At 40.6% G+C, this 14,479-nt stretch overlaps 1 protein-coding gene across 1 annotated transcript in view; it reads right to left on the bottom strand.

Moving 5' to 3' along the window:
- Positions 1 to 221: 221 nt before the first annotated feature.
- Positions 222 to 14,479, bottom strand: part of LOC127672326 (PRAME family member 12-like) — a 58,624-nt gene continuing 44,366 nt past the window's right edge. The window contains 3 exon segments of the mRNA XM_052167419.1: positions 222 to 1,204; positions 2,080 to 2,670; positions 3,090 to 3,403. Of these exon segments, the coding sequence (XP_052023379.1) occupies positions 637 to 1,204; positions 2,080 to 2,670; positions 3,090 to 3,214 (1,284 nt within the window). The 5' untranslated portion in view covers positions 3,215 to 3,403 and the 3' untranslated portion in view covers positions 222 to 636.

Raw genomic sequence — 14,479 nt, 5'->3', positions numbered from 1 at the left:
CCATGTCTGGGAAAAATGATACTTTTAACAACTCCCCCACACCCCATTTCTAGAGTGTGTGTGACTTCAGGGTCTAGTGTAGGAATGACACTGAGTCCACAATCACATCATATCACATCACAAGGAAGGTTCTGGACAGATGTTGGTTTTCAAGAGCCACTCACAATTAGTTTGACAATTCTGCGTACATACCAAGGAGCCAAAGAGTGGGAAGCAAAGAGTAAAATACAATGTCTTAATTGACTTTAATGCTACCAATATGTCTTACATGATAATTTCTTTGATCATATATCATGATGTCATAGGATAATATGAACATAAACCTAAAACTGAGGTCAGTGACTCAGTAGCACATGAGAGGAGAACATTCATAAATTGGCCATATATTTACAACATGGGGAAGTCACTGGCGATTCTGTCCCGATGGGGGCACATTTAGAAACGCAGTACCGTCTTTCTGATTCTACAAGACACCTGATGTTATTATCTTATTCTTCATTTCAAGTGACCCTTGTGGTCTCCATACACAGAACACCATTTTGATTCCAATGGATTTGAAACCACAAAGTTCCGGAACCCCATGATGAACGTACTTCCTCAGATATCATGTCCTAGCATCTAGAATCAACCTCTTCTTTACCGCCAGCAACGGCAAAGTCTGGTCTTCATATCATAGATGCAGCGACTCCAACAATAACGGCAGGTTTCTGAAGCAAATGTGATTGTCTTGGGCTGCCTTCTGGCCCTGAGAATGTCCATGAGATTTTGACACAGTTGGGAAAATCTGTCCACTATAAGATAACCCTCGTGATCATAGCACTCTAGTGGGGCAGGGTACTGCTCAACAACCAGCTTGCTTTGATTGGCCATGCATTGCAGAAGGTCCTTTATTACAGCAGTGGAGAAGTCATTCTCATAGAAATTGACAGAGGTGAGCTGTGAGCACTGGCCCAGAGCAGGCAAAAGGATTTTGAGCTGAGAGTCATTCATCCTGCTGTTCTCTAACTGCAGGGTTTGCAGAGTTTCAGATTCATTCTCTAGGAGAATTCAGAGACTCTTGGAACAGGACTTGGGAAGCACTACATCATCGAAGTGCAGGTGTTTCAGTTGATAGAGCCTCTGACACACTGACGTGTGTTTCAAGTCTGACTTGGAGAGTTGGCAGACAGTCATAGACAAGGACTCCAAGGGACTCTTCAGGCATCTAGAGAAAGAACAAGAAAAATTTTCTGACTCATGGTGCTGGAGGACTCTAGTAAGATTGATACTGACACAGAGAATCCACATATGTAGAGTCAATCTATGCTTATGTTGAAGGTCCACCCTGGGGAAACAGCATGTTGGTGTCTCCTCATAGCATTGTTTACTGAAGCATATTACACTCAGGTAGGGTGGGATCAGACCGCATGTCTGCAACAACCCTTCCTCACTCTGTCAGAGAACTAGAGTTTGCACCATCAAGCTAGGAGAGCACACCTAGAAAGAACTAGCACAGAAGGGTTCTGGCAATATCTTGGCCTATGTCCTGCAGACTTTATCCATGTCCCGGCAATCTCCACAATCTTTATCCCTGATCACAGTGTTTCACCTCTGACACTGATGACCCCCACCACAGTGTCACAGATTTCCCGTCTACTTAGTCATAACTTGTGTTCAAATCTTTATGGAGAAGTAGAGGCTTACTGACTCCAATAGAGGAACAAACGGGTTCCTGTTCTCACAAATCTTTGTAGAGGGTAGTTGTGGAGCCTCCCCATATCTGTCCATTTACCTTGAATCAGTTTTGCCTGGATCCCAAAGGGTAATATGGAAAGCACACTTACAGCATCTGACCCACACAATGGACATGCTTACAAGACAGCTTTCTCAATATTCCTTACCCCAGCCCATACTCTTCCACATAAGTGGGGACTGAATCAAGTGAGCTCCATTAAGAAGGAAACAGTCCACACATTGATAGTGTAATAAGTGCATCACTGTAACATCCTCTATGACCGTCACACCTGAGATGCCCACAAATGATTGAAGTAAAGGGAAAGGTTGTTGCTATAACAGAAACAGATCACTATCCTTCCTTACCTGAACAACAGTTTCATGTTGTCACTGGAAAAGTAGCCACCATTCATGGAGAGGTGTTGGAGATAGTTGAGTTTGGAGAACTGAGAAAGGAGTTTGGCAGCACAGTCCTTTACATCTGCAAAATGAAGCACACCACTAACTGAGATCCTCAATCTTATTTCCCTTAGATGGAATTTGCGAAGATTTCTCATCAGGCCAAAGCAAGGTGCAAAGCAACCTAGAAAGGATAGGTCCTGTTTTGTGTATATTTCCAATTCCTCAATATAGTTTGGCTGAAAAATGTTCAAGATCTCCCTGATAATCTCCACTGGGAAGTGACAAATCTTCATCTTCAGACAGCATAGCCTCAAAGAGTCTTTTCTCTGCTGGGCCCATTGTAGTAAGTATGTTTGATGTTGTTGCAGAGAGAAGTCAAGGCTCAGGTCAGTGACCACCTTCAAACACTGCCTCAGTGCATATCTAGGAATGTGCTTTGCAACTTGTTTCTCATTCCCAGTCTTTGCTGAGCAGACTTCATCCTTTCTTCCAGCCCATACATCCCAAAAATCCTGGTGCACATCTCTCAAGTCCAGGACTTGAAGCTTCCTGCTTCTGTGAAAGATAAAGGCAAAGTTTCATAATGTAAAATGAACCAACATGGAGTTAGCCTGGATCCCACATGTCTAAGATCAGCTCCATCAAAGTACATTGCACCAAGCAGGCAAGGAGCTGCATCTGGAGACATGACCCACATCCCTTCATTCGTTTGCTCTTGACTTGTGTCTATTCCATATCTAGTGCCTGTAGGAAAGGCACAGAAAGGTTCATCCTAACATGGTTCCTTGTACCCTGAGCTGTCCTGACCTATGACTATCATTTAGGTCAGTTTTCAAATTGAATAGTATTTCCACATATCCCCATGTCAATGGCATCATTATCCCCTGTGCTGTTTCCCCCATTCTTCCTGCCCTAATGTTTGTCTTACCACTATCCCCATGATTCCCCATTTAGCCTCCTTGGGCCTTGCTTACCTGGGACTAACATTCTGTGTCAGCACTATATCTATGCCATCCAGCACAGCTTGCAAGTCCTCCACATCAGGGGTTTTCATCAGCGCCCCCACAGGGAGGCAGGTAAAGGGCCAGGCTGCCACCATTGCCTTCAATATCTGTGTGTGTCTTCCATTGAAGGCCTCTAGGAAGAGTGGTGGGGAAAGCACAGTGGGCAGGTAGACCAGATCAGAGGAGTTTATGGCATCTTTCCTCAGCAGCACATCCAATGCCAGCTACTGGAGTGTGGGAGGGTTGTAGGTGCTCATCCTGCTAGATATTCAGTCAGAAGCAACCTGGTGAAGCATTTAGGAGACATAATTTCAGGCTAAGTTTTCAGAAGTCCTATTTCTCACATATTGCATGAACCAGAAGTATAGAGCCCATGCTCTGGCAATAATGGAGAACACAGTCTGCCCAATTATACAGTCCTGTGGTCTCCAAGCCACAAATTCATCACCCTCAGCATGTGGATTCTCTTTTAAGCACCCACAGTAGAAAAAGTTATCCACTGTTGCATGGAATATCAACCCATGCTTCTCTTAATCTCATGTCTAGTATAAAGCAAAGGTTCAGACTGGACAAAGTCTTGTGTCAGGAAAAAGGACACTGAACATCTTTGCAGGCCCTGAAAAAAATATTCTGCTTATGTCGCAGATGCAACCAGGCTTATTGTCCTTGCAATAGATTGATCCCTCCAGGGAAGGGCTAAGGAGATCCTATGAGATGCCTGTATGTATGTATCACTTAACTCTTTGAAGGCCAGGGTGAGAAATCTGGGCTATATTATATTGTTTTGGGAAATGAGGTAAAATTCATAGCCACCTGGATATATAATCAGACCACATCTAAAATGTAAAACCTATGCCAGGTGGTTCTGGCACATGCCTTTAATCCCAGTACTTGGGAGGCAGAAGCAGGCAGATATCTGAGTTAGAGGCCAGCCAGGGCTACACAGAGAAACCCTGTCTCAAAAAACCAAAACAAATAAATATAAATTAATTAATTAATTAAAGAAGTAAATAAAAATAAATACATAAATACATAAAATGCAAAACCTAACTAAAACCTGCAACTTTCCCCAGAGATTTGAAAAGCCATGCTATTGAATGAGAGCGCCTGCTCATGTGAGTCTTAGAGGAGAAGCCAAGTTTACATAGGCTACAGGGAGGGGAGTTTCCCATGACAAGTTAGAGTTCAGACAAAGAAAGAGATGAGACATTATACCTATCAGTACTTCCAAATGTTTGTTTATACTTTAAAATATGTTATTGCCTAGAAAAGATGCTTCCGTTCAGTTGGCTCTCCTTCCAATCTTGAATGGAACTCATTATGTAGCCCAGGCTTACTGTCACACACTATGCTCCTGTGTGTGGTTAGCAGCCTTGGATTTTCTTTTTTTCCTCCACTATACATGCCTAGAGCCCTTTGCTTTTAGAACTCTGCGTAGATGCCAAACAAGCCTCTAAAACAACATAACTGAAGCCCTTTAAAGGAAGAGTTGGGAGAATTTCACACCAGTCTAATCTATAAAGTATATTTCATGCTAGTTCAGGTTCAGGAAAATCAAGTAAAGTAGGATTTTAGGGGCTGGAGAGATGGCTCAGTGGTTAAGAGCACTGCTCTTCTGGAGGTCATGAGTTCAAATCTCAGCAACCTTATGGTGGATCACAACCATCTGTAATGAGATCTGATGCCCTCTTTTGATGAGTCTGAAGACAGCTACAGAGTACTCACATATAATAAATAAATCTTTAAAAAAATAGTATTTTAAATGTCTTCATTGAAGTTATTCCGTAGTGGGGTCTGTTTCCACTACACAAATGCTCTTCCATTCAGCAAAAATTCCAGATAATCTACTTCTTTTTTTTTATTTCATGTAATGATGAGGTGTCTTCTTGTAGCCAAGTCTTGCCTGCATTGTGATATTTTGCACCCAGTACATTCATTTGGCTTCCAGGTGTGGTTGCTATATACATTTTTTTTACATTCCTGGATATTTACATACATACACACATACATATCTTACACAATGTCTAATCATCTGGACAACAATGAAGCAACCACATTTCCACAGCTTTACATCCTGGGTGAGCTGTGGCTTCAGGGACACAAGCCAAAAGCCAGAATTTCCGGCTTGTGTTCCTGAAACCTTCTCAAGTGTAATTTGTAAGGTCTACTTTAGAAGAAATTCTAGTTCATATACTTGCAAAACCATAATCTGTGAAACATAGTTTAAGAGACTACAGACGGATTAAATTATAAAGATGAACCTAACTGAAATTCCAGATAAAGTCTAGAAAACTGGATGAAACCAGAAGGACCAAGAGTTCCAGCCCTCCTATGGAGCTCTGAGGGATTAAACCACCAATCAAGAGCACACATGGAGGGACCCATGGCTCCAGCTGCATATACAGCAGAGGATGGCCTTGTTGGACATCAATGGGAGGAGAGGTGCTGGATCCTGTGAAGGCTCAGTGTCCCAGTGTGTGTGTGTGTGGGGGGGGGGGGGAAATGACAGACCAGGGAAGCAGAAGTGAGTGGGTTGGCCAGCAGGGGGAGGGGAATGGATAGGGGACTTTCAGAGGAGAAAAGAGGAAAGGGAATAGCCTTTGAAATGTAAATAAACACCAGGCAGTGGTGGCACATGCCTTTAATCTCAGCACTTGGGAGGCAGAAGCAGTGGCAGAGGCAGGCAGATTTCTGAGTTCAAGGGCAGCCTGGTCTATAGAGTGAGCTCCAGGACAGCCAGGACTACACAGAGAAACCCTGTCTCGAAAAACCAAAATAAATTTTTAAAAAAGTAAATAAACAAAATATCTAAAATATCTTGTAATAAAAAAAGAGTTCAAGCCCAGATTCTTCAATGACATTCTATCTTTAAAACCTCAGCAATTCCCATGTAATCCGATTTCTCATTAAAACTGAAGTCTATCCTATTTAAACAATATACACTGGAAATGAAGTTATAGCTAGATCATGATAAGGCTAGGCCAGCTTGCAGGAAACCTCCTTATGGAGGTAAATTTCTTACCTGATATGGACACTGGCTCCAGGGTTCCTACTCCCAGCAGGACCAGGCAGTGATCCAAGCTTGAGGACACTGACATCTCTTTGCCTTCCTCTGAGCCTTTTATACAGTTTTCTTCTCTCACCTCCCCATAGCCCTACCTTCCTCACACAAGCTTCTTCTTTCTCATTGGTCCATTGAATCCCCACCCACTCAATCCTGTTAAAGAATTCCCCCACCCCCCACCCAAGACAGGGTTTCCCCCTGTAGCCCTGGCTGTTCTGGAACTCACTTTGTAGACCAGGCTGGCCTCAAACTCAGAAATCTGCCTGCCTCTGCCTCACAGGTGCTGGGATTAAAGGGGTGTGCCACCACTGCCTGGCTTTTTTGTTTGTTTGTTTGTTTTTGTAAAGATTCACATTTCCTGCTGTTGGTTGATTGAATCAGAGTTTCTGATTCAGTCCTCCAAGGAGGATCTTCTTGTGTGAAATCAAAAACACAGAATTAAAAAGTCCAGATTCCACTGTCTGCTTGACTGACTTATGTTGTGTTAGTTCATATCTACACTTGTTTATATATGGATATAATTACTCTATGTGGTTTTAATGTCTCTGTTTGTGCATTTGTTTCAGTGTATTCATTACTGTGAACATGTACTTGACTGTGTAGGGAGTTGCATTTTAGCAAAAGTTTAAATACCGAGGTTTTCTCTCAAAACAACAAGACCACAATAATTAAAAGCCAAATACAAAACAAAGAAAGGAAGAAACAAAACCCATATGCTCATGTTGATGACGTGAAAGTGTTGCAGTTGGTTGCATGAACCTGCAAGCCTTGCTACAGAGAAGTTTAGTTGGGATAATGTTTGGTCAAGGAGTTTAGAACCATCATGATCAAGATGGGTACTTAGTTATAAGTGTGAAAACCAAGATCAAAGCATTATGAGATGGAAGTCAAAGAAATAATAAGGCTCTAACAACACAGCTGTGCAATCCCTGCACGTGGTACACACCATTGAACTCTAGCAGTAAAGGCAGGAACATGTCTATGAGTTTCAGGGCAGCCTGATCCAGACAGTGAGAACAAATTTCTTTAGCCATGCATAGAGGTACACCCCTTTAATCATAGCACTCAGAAGGCAAAGGGAGGTAGATCTCTTTGAGTTCCTAGCCAGGATGCTCTAGAGAGAGAATTCAAGGACCCCCCAGAGCTGTACAAGGTGATACTATTTTAGAGATGACAGGGGCCTGGGGGCTGGCAGGCAAAGCTTTAATAAGCACCCATGCATTCTCAGTATTTGGTGCCTACCTTTGATTCTAGTAGTCCAAAAGCAAAGACAGGAGGATCTCTGTGGGTTTCAGGCCAACTGGATCCACACAGTGAGAACTTGTCCAACAACATCAAATTCCAAACACAAAACAGTGGTACCTTTCTCGAAGAAAACTGTAGAAACCTCAGTTCATCAAATGGACCTTGAGAACCTATTTAACCAGTGACCCTAGACAGGTTTAGAGTTAAAAGTACTGGTTCCAAACTCGAAGACCACAGTTGTATTTCTAGATCCCAGGAAGATAACACATCTGAAAGGTTTTCTCCCACCTCCACACGTGCACCATGACAAATGGCCCAATCACCAGTAATTAGAAATCAAAACTTGCTGGGAATTTGGTACCTGCCTTTAGTCTTAGAACTTATGAGGCAGAGGCAGGCAAATGTCTATGAAATATGGATCCCCTGTGTATTATCTTGGGTTCTCTAGAGTCAGAGAATGTATGGGCAGACTCTATATAGTTAGAAAATTTGTCGATGACTTACAGTCTGTAATCCAACTCCCCCAAAATGGGCAGCAGCAGCTGTGGATGGAAGTCCAAGGATCTAGCAGTTGCTCAGTCCCACAAGGCAAGCAGGCAAGGAAGAGTGAGTAAATCTTCCTTCTTCCAATGTCCTTATATATCTGAAGTAGAGGGTATAGCCCGGATTAAAGGCTGTAGGTCTCCAACAGAGTGTGTGGACAAGATTAAAGGCATGTGGGTCTCCTACAGAGGGTGTGGCTTAGATTAAAGGCATGCACCTCTATGCCTTTAATCCCAGATGACCTTGAACTGGGAGATCTACTTGTCTTAATCTTCTGGAATTCATAGCCTGGACATCCCTTCATTGAAGGGGTTCTGCATCTGTAAACTGGCTCAAGACTGTAAATGGATTCACTGGCTGAGGTTGCCTTTTGCCATGATCCAATGCAGCCTTTCTATTATTTGAGGATTTTTCTGCTTATACAGATCAAACAGATATGCAGTAGGTTTCCTATGTATTTCATCCCTGGAAACACCATGATTGATTAGCCAGCACCAAAGGTTCAAACGACTTATATCATTATAAATTCCACCTCTCTGCCCATTACAGGGTATGTTATTATAAACATTGTTTTGTTTACGCTGTCCATTATAATAACTACAATCACCTTGTCTCTGGCAATTCAATGCTGCCACCTGGCCCTTGTTAACTCGGGGCCCAATTAAACCCATTGAATTTAATTCATCTAATTGAGCAGCAGCATCTCCAACCCTAAGTTCTGGCACAAGGAAAAGGGCAAGAACAAAACTCTTTAAATGTGCTGGTGCCCCTCTCACCAGTTTGGGTCTTATAGGACTGGTGAAGGGCATATCTTCAGGACCTTCCCACTGTGGAGGATTGGGGTTTACACAATGTATCCACTCTAACATTGAAATTTCCCTAAGCCTTAAAATACCTTCATCAACACTAAGCCAAGGGATATCAGGCATCTCCAACTCCTTTTCAGTAGGCCATCTTTTGATAAATACTTCAACCAACCCATCAAACAAGCTTTTGATACCTTTTTTTTAACTGTGCGAACTTCCATGTTAAAACTAGAATCTCCACTCAGAGGGCCCATGCCAATAAACTCAGCCTGCTCTACTTTTATGTTCCTTTCACCATTATTCCACACTCTTAAAATCCATCCCCATGCATATTACCCAGACTTCTGCTTGAATGAATTAGCAAACTCATTAAGCTCCTTATTAGTATAGTGTATTTCCTCATGGACTACACTTTCTATCTCCCCTTTAGGGGCCTGCTTTGCCTTGAGTCTGGTTATAGGTCTAGAAGAAACTATTGGTGGGCCCTGAGAAACATTAGTATTTTCAGCAAAAGTCACTGCTAGTTTATCAGGCTCTGAGGGATTAATATCCTCAAGTGGAGAAGGCATTATTTCAAGGGGTGGGGCTGAGGGTACTACTTCTTCAGGTGGAGCAAATTCTTAAAAATCTGAAGATTCAAAGTTCTCAATTTCAACAGGGTCTTCCCACACATCCCCATCCCAAGTTATAGGATCCCATTCTTTGCCAATTAATGCCCTTACTTTAACTGCTGACACCTTCTGAGGTTGAGACTTAAATTTTCGCTGTAATTCAGCCAACCTTATAATGAGGACTTCAGTTTGATTTTCTGCTACTTGAGGTCTATGGCTGCTAGAGAGTAGATTCTTTTCAAGGGCACACTTAGCAACTTTTAGATTGTTTACTTGAGTCTGGAGTTCTTCAATTTTATCACACAACTCCTTCCTTTCCTTCATTGTTTTTTCCCCCCGGGATGCTAAGAGCAACCAGCCAGCAAAATCATTTTCTGATTTTTTTCCCCAACTTGGAGAAAGTATTGTATACCACCAAATCACCTAATTCATCAAGATAATCAAAGGCATTAGCTTCTTTAATCTTAAGATATAGTTTCATCCATGGGTCTTCAATATTCCCCGAGCTCCCAGGAGGGAGAGAATCTGGAGAAGTTTCAGTAGTTGAAGGTGATATTGGATCAACCAACCAACTCCAAAATTTTGAAACATTCATCCTTATACTTCTGCTTCTCTAGAACCACTCCCGGTACCAACTTAGTTTGGGTTCTCTAGAGTCACAGAACATATGGATAGTCTTTATATAGTTATGGAATTTGTCAATGACTTACAGTCTATAGTCCAACTCCCCAACAATGATCAGCAGCAGCTGTGGATGGAAGTCCAAGGATCTAGCAGTTTCTCAGCCCCACGAGGCAAGCAGGTAAGGAAGAGTGAGAGAGAATCTTCTTTCTTCCAATGTCCTTATATATCTCCAGCAGAGGGTGTAGTCCAGATTAAAGGCTGTAGGTCTCCAACAGAGGGTGTGGCCCAGATTATTAGCTTGTGGGTCTCCAGCAGAGGATGTGGCCCAGATTAAAGGCATGTGCATCCATACCTTTAATCCCAAATGATCTTGAACTCGGAGATCTCCTTGTCTTAGCCACTATGCTTCAAGTTCTCCATGCCAAGATCCAGATCAGAAACTTATATCTCTGAGCCTCCAAATTAGGTTCATAGGTGAGCCTTCCAATTCTAGTCTGTAGTTCATTCCAGATATAGTCAATTTGACAACCAGGAATAGCCACTAAAATATCCAAGATTATTTTATAGTTTCTTATTCAACTGTACTGTAATCTAGTTAAAGGGTGGCATTGAGAGATAGAACTACGTATCAATTTACATGTATAGAAAATTTTTCATATCATATCTAGTGTCTTACATCTATGAATTCTTAAATTATATTTATCTCTAAAGATCCCTCATTAATTATGATTATTTCAAGACATTTATTTAGAAATTTAGTATGTCTCATAGTAAAAACTTTATTGCAATTGAAATTTTAAGTTTCAAATATCTTCCTTAATGAGTATTATGCCTTGTTTTAGAATACCAGCAAGAAGTTATGAGCTTTTTCTGGTAATGTTTTTTGCTACTGATGAGATCAACAAGAATCCTTATCTTTTACCCAATATGTCTTTGATGTTCTCCATCATTGTTGGTTTGTGCCAAGATACATTGGGAGTTCTGGATATATTATATTCACAACAAAACAATAGCATGGATTTTATTAATTATATCTGTTTAAAATATGAAATTTGTGATGTAGATATTAGAGGACCATCTTGGAAAACACCCTTAAAACTTGCCGTTCATTCTAGGACACCAAAGGTAAGAATGTATGACACTGAATAAATCAACAACATTAAATTCCATTTAAATGTGCCAACAATAAAAATTTTAAAGCATGAATTTATGAGTGTTCTGCTACAAATACACACAGACAGACACAGACACAATATATATCACTATATAAACATATCACAATATAGATAGATAGATAGATAGATAGATAGATAGATAGATAGTTATAAAGGAATTAAACAATCAGGTCATAAATGTACAGGACAAACAGTTGAAACTGTGTTCTAGAAAATTCAGACTTGTTAGGAACAGACTAGAATATAAATGGAATAATACATGCTATTTAGAATAAAATCATACTATACTTGAGAGGAGTTTGGAAAGGTGTGCAACATTATTTCTATATAATTCCAAAGATTCTAATAATCATATTCCACATGCAGATATTTCATCTACTCTTTTACATCCTTTAGGTTTTCTTTGGACCATTTAATCCTAACCTAAGTGACCATGACCAGTTTTCTTATGTCCACCAGGTAGCCTCCAAGGACACACATTTGTCCCTTGGCATGGTCACCTTGATGCTTCATTTTAGATGGACTTGGATAGGACTGGTCATCTCAGATGATGACCAGGACATTCAGTTTCTCTCAGATTTAAGAGAAGAAATGCAAAGTCATGAAATCTGTTTAGCTTTTGTAAATGTGATTCCAGAAACCTTGCAGACATACCTGACAGAGTCTTTGATATATGATAAGCAAATTATGGCATCTTCAGCAAAGGTTGTTATCATTTATGGTGAAATGAACTCCACTTTAGAAGTCAGCTTTGGAAGATGGGAATATTTAGGTGCTCAGAGCATCTGGATCACAACTTCACAATGGGATGTTATCACAAATAAAAAGGAATTCAGTCTTGATTTCTTCCATGGGACTGTCACTTTGGCACATCAAGGTAGTGAGATGACTAAATTTAGGAATTTTATGCAAACTGTGGATACTAACAAATACCCAATATACATTTCTGAGTCTATACTGTGTTGGAATTATTTCAATAGTTCAATCTCTAAAAACAGAAATAATATGGAACATTTCAAATTCAACAACACATTGGAATGGATAGCACTGCACAAATATGACACGGCCCTGAGTGAAGAAGGTTACAATTTATATAATGCTGTTTACACTGTGGCCCACACCTACCATGAACTAATTCTTCAACAAGTACAACACAAATACTATACAAATACAGATACCAGCAGAATACAAAGGAATATTTACTGACTGTCAGCAGGTTAAGTTTCTTATATTTCATTATGCGTAGTTATGCCAATATGATCTTTAAAGTGGACCCAGAGAAACACATGTACATTTGTTAGAGATTATTCTCTCAGTAGAAATATTTCTACACTACAAAACTCCCTAATTAATCTTTTACATGGATGAACATCATGCACAAGGAGAACATTTAATAGGAAACAATCTTATTTTAAGATATCAGAGAGTTCTGTGAAAACACATCTCAACATTTCATCAAATTTTTTCAAAAGTCAAAATAATATCCAAGGGTTATATAATAAAGACTTATGTGATGACTAGAGTAGAATATTTTTCTAAAGAGTGATTTCTCCAGAATCAGTACATGTGCTGTAACTAATAGTTACTCATTTAAATTAACAATGATTTACAAAGCCACAAATGATTAAGACTGTACACATTATTAAGTTTATTTTTATCTCATATTTGTTTATTGACTATACATGAAAGGTCAACAGACATTCTTTATTTTCACACATATTCAGAATTCCTGTTCATTTGCTCATTCATGGCTACATTTTTAAAAATGTATTTTAGACTAACATGGACATACACATGCACTCATACACATTCACTCACACCATGTTACTTGTTATATGGTAATCATTTTTCTAGACCATTTAAACATGCATTATTAATATGAAGTATATGAATTTTCAGATATAAATGAGTTATATTTTACTACACGGGATCACTTCAATGCAGCTGTTTTTGTGAAAGTCATTAAGAAATTGGGGGAAATTCTCAATTTGGCTCTCCCTTTATTGATATGCATATGTAAGCATCTAATGAAGGATTTCATTTAGGTGTCTTCCTTGCTGAAGACCAGGGTATTTGTTAACCCTGTTGGAGAATTGGTTAACATGAACCATAGGGAATATCAGTGTACAGAATTTTCATCATTTGGAATTTTCCACAAGGCTTTGGATTAAAAGTGAAAATAGGAAGCTATTATCCTTGCATCCCACAGATGCAACAACTTCATATATCTAAAGATGTGGAGTGGGCCACAGGAGAAACTTTGGTTGGTATTCTACAATTTTTAGCTTTTTTCAAGATATTTAATTTTTAAATATGAGGCACTCGAGTAATATCTCTGTGGTTAAGACCAATTGCTACTCTTGCAAAAGAACATTCTCAGTTATAAGCATCAGAATGTGATTACTCCTAACTTCATGTAAATCTGGTGTTAGGGATCAAAGGCCTCTGGATTCCATGTTTGTACCCAAATGCCAATTTACCCCTTGCCCGTCCACTGTCACTGCCCTGAGCACAGAGAGGGTTTGCACTCCATCCCCCTGCAAACTTTCCTGAGCGGTTAGCCCGTGTCTTGCCAGGCCTCTCCAAACTCACAGACTTCATCTGCGGAGACGACAAGAGGACAGCGTGGAGTTACTCCAGCGTTCAAAAAAAAAAAAAAAAAAAAAAAAAAAAAAAACCCGCAGCATGGAGCACTATCTTCATCTGAATGCGCAAGTGAATGCGGTTCCATTCCACAATGCTTGGAGCCCGGGAAGCTCAGCAATCGCAGCAGTCGCTAAATGCGCGCACTCACCTCCTTCTCGCCTCTGCCAGACCTCTGACCAATGCGCACATTCAAACTCCCAGCCCACTTTCATTCACAAAAATTAAAGACAGGAAATGACAACAGTCCAGGAGGCTGGATGCAGGGCGGGCGCTGTGGTGATGTCAGGGGTGGTGCCAGCAGTTGCTGGGTGACGGACAGGGACGCCAACATGGCGCCTGCCAGGGGCTGAGGTTCACAATCACGGGGTGGTGGCGGGGCTCGGTGGACATCAGGGGGCATGGCCAGAGGTTGCTGGATAACAGTCAGGGAATCCAACATGGCTGAAAAAAGCACATGAAACAAAATAAAAGAGCAAAAGGGAATGAGGGGGTGAAAATATGTGTGGCCATTATGGACGAAGTATGGAGGTTCTTCATAACCTCAAAAAATAGGACTGTCCTATCCAGCTACATCAATCCTATGTATATACCCAAAAGAATCCAAAAACAGCATTACCACAAAAGGTACCTGTGCGCATAATACTTA

This window comes from Apodemus sylvaticus, chromosome 22 (genome assembly GCF_947179515.1).
Source record: "Apodemus sylvaticus chromosome 22, mApoSyl1.1, whole genome shotgun sequence".
Taxonomy (NCBI): domain Eukaryota; kingdom Metazoa; phylum Chordata; class Mammalia; order Rodentia; family Muridae; genus Apodemus; species Apodemus sylvaticus.
This window is presented reverse-complemented; position numbering and strand designations above follow the sequence as displayed.